This window comes from Misgurnus anguillicaudatus, chromosome 11 (assembly GCF_027580225.2).
Source record: "Misgurnus anguillicaudatus chromosome 11, ASM2758022v2, whole genome shotgun sequence".
NCBI classification, from domain to species: Eukaryota; Metazoa; Chordata; class Actinopteri; order Cypriniformes; family Cobitidae; genus Misgurnus; species Misgurnus anguillicaudatus.
The window spans coordinates 9,190,508-9,200,592 of NC_073347.2; the positions used below are offsets into that span (position 1 = coordinate 9,190,508).

At 37.1% G+C, this 10,085-nt stretch overlaps 1 protein-coding gene across 3 annotated transcripts in view; it reads left to right on the top strand.

Annotated features, from left to right (window-relative positions):
* prkn (parkin RBR E3 ubiquitin protein ligase) overlaps positions 1-10,022 on the top strand; it is a 137,076-nt gene extending 127,054 nt beyond the window's left edge. For 2 of the 3 annotated variants that reach the window (XM_073872985.1, XM_073872983.1), the window contains 3 exons: positions 4,944-5,030; positions 5,325-5,442; positions 9,349-10,022. In XM_073872985.1, the coding sequence (XP_073729086.1) occupies positions 4,944-5,030; positions 5,325-5,442; positions 9,349-9,458 (315 nt within the window). In that variant the 3' untranslated portion in view covers positions 9,459-10,022. Of the gene's footprint in view, positions 1-1,634; positions 2,125-4,943; positions 5,031-5,324; positions 5,443-9,348 lie in introns of those variants that run through there. The other variant, XM_073872986.1, reaches the window with a different exon arrangement.
* Positions 10,023-10,085: the final 63 nt, after the last annotated feature.

The window sequence follows — 10,085 nt, forward strand, 5'->3', positions numbered from 1 at the left end:
ACTCGCATGTTGCTGCATTTGCTACAAAACCATGATATTATAAATCTACATTATTTGTGTTAAGGCTGGTGAAGTATCCCGAAGACTCTCAGTTAAGAGAAGCTGTAAGCTGCTCATTATCATTCACCTTTCAGCTATTCATTACGAGTCTGTTAATATTTTATTTGGTTTATTTTGAATGCTAGTGGCAAGGGTAAAAATGTATTGTTATTTATGCAAATTATAATGATTACCTTAAATATTAATTATATATATTTTTACACATTTACATTTTAAGACAATAGGAACAGAGGTTTAAGCCCCTAGCACAACCCCCCACCCCCTCGTGTTGGTCACAGGAATCTCATTTATTGAAAAAGTATTAAAAAGATCCAAAATGTAGTCTTTTACATACTGAATGCAAGCTATTCTGTTAAAGGAAAACACCACAGTTTTTCAATATTTTAATATGTTCTTACCTTAACTTAGACAAATTAATACATACCTATCTTTTTTCAATGCGTACACTTACTCTTTGTACAGCGTGTCATGAATGTGTTAGCATTTAGCCTAGCCCCATTCATTCCTTAAGATCCAAACAGGGATGAATTTAGAAGCCACCAAACACTTCCATGTTTTCCCAGTTTAAAGACTGTTACATGAGTAGTTACACCAGTAAGTATGGTGGCACAAAATAAAACATTGCGATTTTTTTAAGCGGATAAAATAGGGGCTAGGCTAAATGCTAACACATTCACGACGCGCTGTACAAAGATGAACTGCACGCATTAAAAAAGGGATGTATAATTTCGTCTAAGTTGAGGTAAAAACATAGTAAAATATTGAAAAACTGTGTATTTTTCCTTTAATCTAAAGTAAAGCTTAGAACCTAAAGAGTTCATATTAGTACCTCAAAAGTTCTTACTGGTACCAAATGTATACATATCTTTACCAGTGTCTCAGTGACAGCTGGGGTACATATTTTGACCATTTCTTTCTAACAGTGCAGGTATCATTTCTGTAGAAGTGTGTACAGTATTTCTGTGTTTGTGTGTTCAATTAAGAATTTAGAGAGTTTGTCCTTTATCTTCTTACCATACCTGTTTTTAAAGTACAGTATCAGTTTGAGAGCATTGTGGCCAGTTTGTGACCAGGCAGGTTGACAGTGATGGTGCGGTCAGTGTTGCATCTGAGAGCCACAGATAAAGCCTTTATTGCCGTTGGCGGTAATGAACCCTTGGCACCAGCAGACATATACCAATGATGACACTCTCTCTCTCTCTTACACACAGACACACAAACCAAAGAAAGAAGGTTTTTACACTCTCTGGATCTGAGGGACACCTCACCTGTCCTACTTCACTTACAGAAAAATCAATATGTGCCCTCTCTATATCTGCTCTACCATTTTACACTTCCTTTCTCTCTTTTGTTTAGGGGTTTAGGGGCTCTGTATCAGCAGCGGCGTGTGTTGAATAGTAGAGCTGATCTCGCTGTAAGCCGTCGGCGATAGAACAATTTCTGCCAGATATAACTGTGCCCTGTGTGTGTGTGTGTGTGTGTGTGTGTGTGTGTGTGTGTGTGTGTGTGTGTGTGTGTGTGTGTGTGTGTGTGTGTGTGTGTGTGTGTGCTTTATGGTTAAAGTTTGTGTGTAGAATCTTTTCTCAGCATCTCGAGAGGAAAGATTACACCTGTCATTGGTGATGGAGAAAGATCTGGTGACCTTGGTAATGCTGGTGCCACACACTACCAGTTAAGCTATGAGCACCAAATCTGACAAGGTTTATTTTAAGTCAAAATGTAGAATTTGGCATAATAAAAAAAGTATTTACAAAATATACAAATAAATTTGTATTACAAAAATAAAGGTATGTGCAAATTAATAAGTCTGTAATAAAAAATCACATCCATTGATATGATGGACATTTGTCAAACATAGAAACAATAAATACGGTATGCATATTTACAAACAAATCCAAATATAAAAAGTAATGGTAGGCATATATATGTACACTATACCTTATCACATTAAAGGGATCTTCAGGTTTAGCAACAGAATTGCAATAAAATAACAAATGTTTTGTAAAAACTCATTAAAGGGATAGTTAACCAAAAATGAATATTCTGTCATCATTTACTCACCAAACCTGTATACATTTTATTGATTTGCTGAACACAAAGGAAGATATCTGTAATCAAGCAGGAAACAGGAGTATCATTAACTTTCATAGTAGGAAAGAAAAATACTATGGAAGTCAATGGTGCTCAAAATATCATCTTTGTGTTCAGCATAACACAGAAATGTATACAGGTTTTTAACAACATGAGGGTGAGTAAATGATGACAGAATTTCCCTTTAAGGTTTTTTAAGGTTACATTTTTGAGGCTGAACCTTTAATTATACTTGGTTAAAAACTAACCAAAAATTGACTTTTTGTAGTCCTTTTTTATACTGTAATTTCATAGGACCTTAAAACTAGGAATTCATTAAAGTTTTCAATAAATTCAGTTTATTGCTAGAAGATTGTAATAAAAATGTGGTTACAGGGTTGCAAAACTTGTGAACCTCATATAAAATTTAACAAACTATTTGCAGGTTTCTGAAGATTCAACACTAACTTTTCAAGTATTACAAGACCTGTACTGTAGCCTAAAGTCAGGAAACTAGATGTAATTTTTGTGTAAACGTAGAAAGAACTCACCTAAAGGATTATTAGGAACATCTGTTCAATTTCTCATTAATGCAATTATCTAATCAACCAATCACATGGCAGTTGCTTCAATGCATTAAGGGTGTGGTCCTGGTCAAGCCAACCTCCTGAACTCCAAACTGAATGTCAGAATGGGAAAGAAAGGTGATTTAAGCAATTTTGAGCGTGGCATGGTTGTTGTTGCCAGACGGGCCGGTCTGAGTATTTCACAATCTGCTCAGTTACTGGGATTTTCACGCACAACCATTTCTAGGGTTTACAAAGAATGGTGTGAAAAGGGAAAAACATCCAGTATGCGGCAGTCCTGTGGGTGAAAATGCCTTGTTTATTGCTAGAGGTCAGAGGAGAATGGGCCGACTGATTCAAGCTGATAGAAGAACAACTTTGACTGAAATAACCACTCGTTACAACCGAGGTATGCAGCAAAGCATTTGTGAAGCCACAACACGCACAACCTTGAGGCGGATGGGCTACAACAGCAGAAGACCCCACCGTGTACCACTCATCTTCACTACAAATAAGAAAAAGAGGCTACAATTTGCACAAGCTCACCAAAATTGTACAGTTGAAGACTGGAAAAATGTTGCCTGGCCTGATGAGTCTCGATTTCTGTTGAGACATTCAGATGGTAGAGTCAGAATTTGTCGTAAACAGAATGAGAACATGGATCCATCATGCCTTGTTACCACTGTGCAGGCTGGTGGTGGTGGTGTAATGGTGTGGGGGATGTTTTCTTGGCACACTTTAGGCCCCTTAGTGCCAATTGGGCATCGTTTAAATGCCACGGCCTACCTGAGCATTGTTTCTGACCATGTCCATCCCTTTATGACCACCATGTACTCATCCTCTGATGGCTACTTTCAGCAGGAAAATGCACCATGTCACAAAGCTCGAATCATTTCAAATTGGTTTCTTGAACATGACAATGAGTTCACTGTACTAAAATGGCCCCCACAGTCACCAGATCTCAACCCAATAGGGCATTTTTGGATGCGGTGGAACAGGAGCTTTGGTGCCCTAGATGTGCATTCCACAAATCTCCATCAGCTGCAAGATGCTATCCTATCAATATGGGCCAACATTTCTAAAGAATGTTTTTAGCACCTTGTTGAATCAATGCCATGTAGAATTAAGGCAGTTCTGAAGGTGACAGGGGGTCAAACACAGTATTAGTATGGTGTTCCTAATAATCCTTTAGATGAGTGTAGTTATGTATATTATATTGCATTTCTGTCAAGAGATCCTCATAAACATAACACAGTGCACCTTTAAGTAAGTAAGTGTGTATTTGTGTGTGTGTGTGTGTGTGTGTGTGTGTGTGAGAGAGAGAGAGAGAGAGAGAGAGAGAGAGAGAGAGAGAGAGAGAGAGAGAGATCAGTCTGACAGTATATTATTAATAGGCCCAGGCCAGACATTGTCATGAAAAACTTGAAATGGCAAGGAATTTCTCTTATGATGAAAAACATTCTGCAAGCAGAGATTCAGTGTAGGTCTGATTATTAGAAACCAAAACCGGCTTGACAAATTGTAATCTCTCATTTCTTTGAAAGTAAAGAAACTGAAACGGTTTGTTCAGGACTGCGTGCACCATTAATTTCACCCTAAGAAACGTCTCACGCTGTTCCACGCTCAGCGTCGAGCGCACCGCTCTTTTCTCAGACGCGGCGGGAAACGGCTGTGCTAGAGAAGGACACCAACCGTGTGGGTAATAAACATGAATGGTGGCGCATCTAAAAGGGAACGAATGATAGCGGGGGTGAAAAAGTAGAAGGAAAGTGGCTGTCAGAAGAACTTTGTTTTCTCATCATTACAGAAGTGAGAGAAAACACAGAAGCATCTGTCTCCGAACCTTGAGAGGATCTGTCACGAGCAGCAGAAATAATAAAGCAGAGAGATGATGTGATGCTCCCTTTACTTCACAGTTTGGCTCTCTGAAGAAATACTAAATCAGTGGAGCTTCAAAGAAAAGGTGTATGCTAAACCCTTGAGTGATGGTGCTTCACTTTCACAAAGCTCGGTTTGATAAAGGTTATGGTGAAAGGCTGACCCCTAGTGTTGGGTTTGACTGCTGCATGGATGTGCAATATTGTTTTGGATCCTAAAGGTGATTGCAGCAAACAGATTTTCATCGACACCTAAATTTTACCTGAAAGTAATACATGGAGTTTGTCTTCATTGCTTTTTTAATCTCCAGCTGCATTTAATAATGTGCATTAAAGTATGTTTTTATTAATGATAACTTTTGTTGTTTAGTTTGTGTTTTGCAGAAACTGTAAGGAAGAATATCATGAAGGAAGCTGCAGACAGAAGATGGCCACAGCAGAGGGAAATACCCTTCAGGTAAAAATCCCACACTTTTAATATGACTTCATAACATATGCATGGACACTGTTCAATTTATGTGGGCCAGCCGATATCATCAGTCATCCCACAAGGTGAAAATACTCACGTCTGCTTAAATATTCCTTCTGTTCAGTTAAGGAGTGCAGAGATTATAGCTACAAAGTGTCATTCAAGGACAATGCCTACAAGCCATTCACAAATCACTTGATTCATGAAATAATTATGAAAAAGGAAAAATTTTAAGATAATTGAGATAAAAGGTCCCTCTCTCTGTGTGCGTGTGTGTTTTAGGGTTATATTGTAGATGAAGAAGCAGCACTTCGTGCTCGATGGGAACAAGCATCACAGGAGACTATAGACAAGACAACTCGCCCTTGCCCCAAATGCAAAGTTCCTGTGGAAAAGAATGGTAGGATGGTTTTCTTACACCTACAGTTGTGGACAAAAATATTGGCACCCTTGGTAAATATGAGCAAAGAAACCTGTGAAAAGAAATATACAAAGTTTCTCCTTTTGAGCTTAATTTTTTTTTTTAAATCACAAAAATAAAATTTTTATTAAAGTAAAACAATTGAAATTGGGGGTGGGGGATTACGTTATTAAATAAATGTTTCTTTTACACCCTGGACACAATTATTTGCACCCCTAGAAATTCCCATTGACATTAACGTAGCACACTAAGGTGACTAGAAACATCATGTTTTCCAGTCATGACTTTCTGTTTCACAGGGGAATACATATTAAACAACACAAAGCCTATTCCCTTATTCATTTTTCACAATGGGTAAACTCAAAGACTACAGTTCTGATGTGCAGCAAAAGATTGTTGAGCTACACAAAGTAGAAAGTGGCTTTAAGGAAATAGTTAAAGGTGCAGTGTGTAGATTTTAGCGGCATTTAGTGGTGAGGCTGCGAACAGCTCAGTCCACAGCTCTCACCCCTCACAAATAGAGAAGCTACGGTAGCCGCCACAGGACAAACATATTGGGCCCTATCATACACCAGGCGCATTGCGCGACGCAAGTGTTTTTTGCTCGTTTGAGTTTGCCGCAGTTATTATGGGTGTGCTGGTCTGAAAACGAGGTGTGTTTAGGCGCATTGTTTTTGTTATTTAAACGGACAATGCGTCGTTTTTTAAGTATTTTATTAGTCAAAATTAATGTCTTTATTCATAAATATATCCTCATTGGTGTCAGATGACCTCTGCCAATGAACTGACTTTTCTTTGTAAGTTAGAATTTCTTCTCTTTATTTACATTGAACGGGTAAGTCCAAGGAGGCTTCCATGTCGTTCTGCCATATTAAAAAAATTATAATAGCAGAGAAGGACAAAAAGCACTAGCCTATCGCAACGCGTTTTCGTTCCGAACACGTGAACCAGCTGAAGTGGACATGAATAAAAACCGATTATGCAACGTTAGAAGGCGTAAAGAGCTGCTTCACCTGTAGCCTGGTAAGTAATTTGATGTTTTGCTTTAAACAAATGCAAATATTACATTTATTTTGAAATGTTTTTTTGCTACCCCACAGATTTATTGTATATGATGACTTTGTACCTGTAGATGTGGTGAGATGAGAAACGTTTTTTAAGTAATGCTTTTCAAAACCCTCACGGCGCTGTCCGAGTGCTAAAAACATTTTGGCTCTCCACACATTTGTAAATTCTTTATCTCCTGTTTATTACAAATAAAGTCTTTTTAAAGTACACACCTTTTCTTGCATATTTGTGAATTATTCTTTGAGATTACACTGATCGTGTAGGATTCCATACATTTACAGCAATTAAAAGCCTGCTAATTTTACTTTCATGACTGACAAAAAATGACTTTTAAAGAGAACCAAAGGTTGTACAAAAAAGTAACAATTTCAATACAAATAAAAACATCAATCAATCTCAAACTGGTGGTCTTCTTCCTATGCTTAGTTTTTCAGTTTACAAATTCCACCATCTAAGTAGGAAATCGGCATGGCGTGAGCACAACTGGCTTTTAAAGGGGATTGGAGATGAGACTGTCATTGGTTTATTGCACGTTAGGCCCAAAATACACCCATTACTCATTATGAGAATAGGAACAACCCTTTTAGACTGTGCGCTAGGCACACAAACCATTTTTTCTGTAGTTCAATTAGCAAAAGTGGATTCAGACATGCCCGTTTAGACTCTGCACTTTAGACCATGTGTTTGGATTGTTAAAAAAGGGCCTATAGTCGTCTGAGACAACATTGTAAAGAAACATGCTCTGTGGAGCAGTTTTTCCCTTTTATGGCTACTGTAGAAACTAGGCATGGGCCGGTATAAGATTCTGGTGGTATGATAACCTTTAGCAAAAATACCACGGTTTCACAGTGTTGCGGTATTGCCATTGCAACACTAAAATGTGTTATTTTCAAATGGCAGGTAAAAATAAAGCCTTTAAATTATAATATGCTTTTATATATCAACTGGAGAGGTTGCAAATGTGCCTGAAAGAGGACGTGTGTCTATATCATCTTAATGCTCAGCAAGGAGAATTATTTCAGTGGACAAAGACTCATTAAGGATCACTGATGGAGAACTTCCGAAATCAGTTGAATCTTGGGATTCAGAAAGCTTAAATAAAAAAATAGGAAAAAAGGAAAATAGCACCACAAGTTGTTTGGGACAGTGTATAAGAAATCATCTGCTCTCATGCAAAACCAAACTCCAGCATATTTATTTGCTGTACTGGAACTTTGAACAGGACTGAGTTGAAACAAAACAGAGTTTATTGCCAGCAAGAACACAAGATGGCTTTGGTGCACAAAAGGATTAAAAAGTGATCCATGTTAAATATATCTCTAAATCTTATTGTTTTCCTGGACATCTTATTCAGATACATGGCTTCATGGATTATATTATATAGCAACAGATAAAAAAGTCAAAACCTGACTTGCTTTGCTAGAAATCTTAGAATGGGTTGTGGTTAAATCTTAAATCAAGAAATTAGTTCAAAATCAACAAAAAATTTGTCATTGAGCACAACCTAAACCATACAGAAAATGACTGGAGTGAAGTGAGCAGGAGAGAGCAGCAACATTTGAAGGGTCTGTGTGGAGAAATTCTATATGGAGGAGTAATGTAAGACAGTGTTTCTCAAACTTTTTCAGCGTGCGCCCCCCCTTGTGTACGATGTATTCCTTCGGGGCCCCCCCAAAGAAAATTTATGACAAAAAAATAGGTCTAAAACTTAACATTTTAATTAAACAAAACATTAAATTATACAAAGTAGTGCTGTTGGTATTAGCCTTATTTTTTTTTAGGTTTAATTACACAGAATTCATTATAAATTAATGTATTTAATAAAACTGGGGGCCCCCTGACGACACCATCTCGCCGCCCCCCCTGGGGGCCCAGGACCCCAGTTTGAGAACCACTGATCTAAGATCACTTTCCATGAATTTTTCAACCTCATCAGACATTATAATACAAGACTCAGAGCTGTTATCCTGCAAATGGAGGTGTCAAAAGGATTAAATGAGGGGCAATAATTGTGTCCAACGTCTATTAGTGAAAAAAATTTTTTATGGTGTTTGTTGCCCCCACTTTCAAATATGTTTTATCAATGAAACATTGGAGTTTTCTAGTTGGAGCTCCGGGGGAGAAGCGTTGTAGATTTGTTTTCGCAGCTTTCTTTGCTCGTATTTATCAACAGTGCCAATATTTTTGTTTACAACTGTAACTATAGTTTACTGATGGGTATGGTCAGAATAGCACTGGAATACCTGTCAGCATTTGGATTTGAAAATAGGGGAAATTTCCCGAACCCTAACACCACAACCCACCGCCACAAGCAAAAAATAATGCCAGTGGGGTAAGAAAAACATGGACACTTATACACTTAATTCAAGAAAAAATGAATGTAACATTTTTATATTAAATTCAGTCGGATTGACACAATTTTACATTTAGTGATATAGCAGATGCTTTTGTCCAAAGCGACTTACACATTTTGTGCATGTAAACATAGCCAGTGTAGTGTGGCATATAGTTTTAAAATGTATTCAAGTGATTTTACAAACTATATTTCAAATACTATTTTAATAATGCCAGACAATATACAGGTACAGATTATACATCACGGTATGCAATACTATATAATGTTTTATTAGCACATTACCAACTCACACATGACATTTTTACACTACAGTAAAAAAGAACAGCACGTCTTCATATGTATCATTGGTTGATTTTCTTACTTTAGTTTGTTTTTTTCACCTTTAACCTTAAAAGTTTAACGCAAATGTGTCCTTATCTCCTAACAGTATAGATAAGGATTCTCTCTTTCCTTTATGGTAGGTGGCTGTATGCACATGGTGTGTCCGAGGTCTCAGTGTAAGTTCGAGTGGTGCTGGCTGTGTCGTGTGGAATGGAACAGGGAGTGTATGGGAAACCACTGGTTTGGATAAACCCAACAAGCTTTCACTGTGAATCCCAACTCACTCAGGGAATGAAGGTCAATGTGTGTTTTGTAAAGCACCACATGGAAAACCTGCAGAACATTATCAAATAGATATCAAGTGAAGTCATGGGTTATGAGACACATCACAGAAATGCTGCTGAAGTTCAAATGTATTTGTTGTACGTTGTTTATCAAAACTCAATGTGTAATAAACAGTTTTAACAGACCTTATTAAGAATTATGTTTTTAGTCACATTACAATTACATTACAAAATATATTTACTAGTGAGAGATTTGTTGTTGTTATACTGACTGCATTCAACAATCAGGGAGTGTAGCAATAAATTGAATTAATTGCATTTACAAACCTATTGTCATTTAGCAAATAATTTGTGACCATGTCTGTAAAATCCAGGCTAAAGTCTTATAATCTAATGATGAGATTAGGAGCATCCAAGTTTGATTTCATGTTGATTTCAAACTTTGACCTGACCTTACTCAGTCAATAATAATAAAGATATCAAGGTTATATTTTCACAGAATGTTCTTTACATTATATAGGATGATTTTATGTACACTGTAAAAACAATACAATGTGCTAATTTAAACAGCTTGGTTTTGCAAGTTTTAAGTT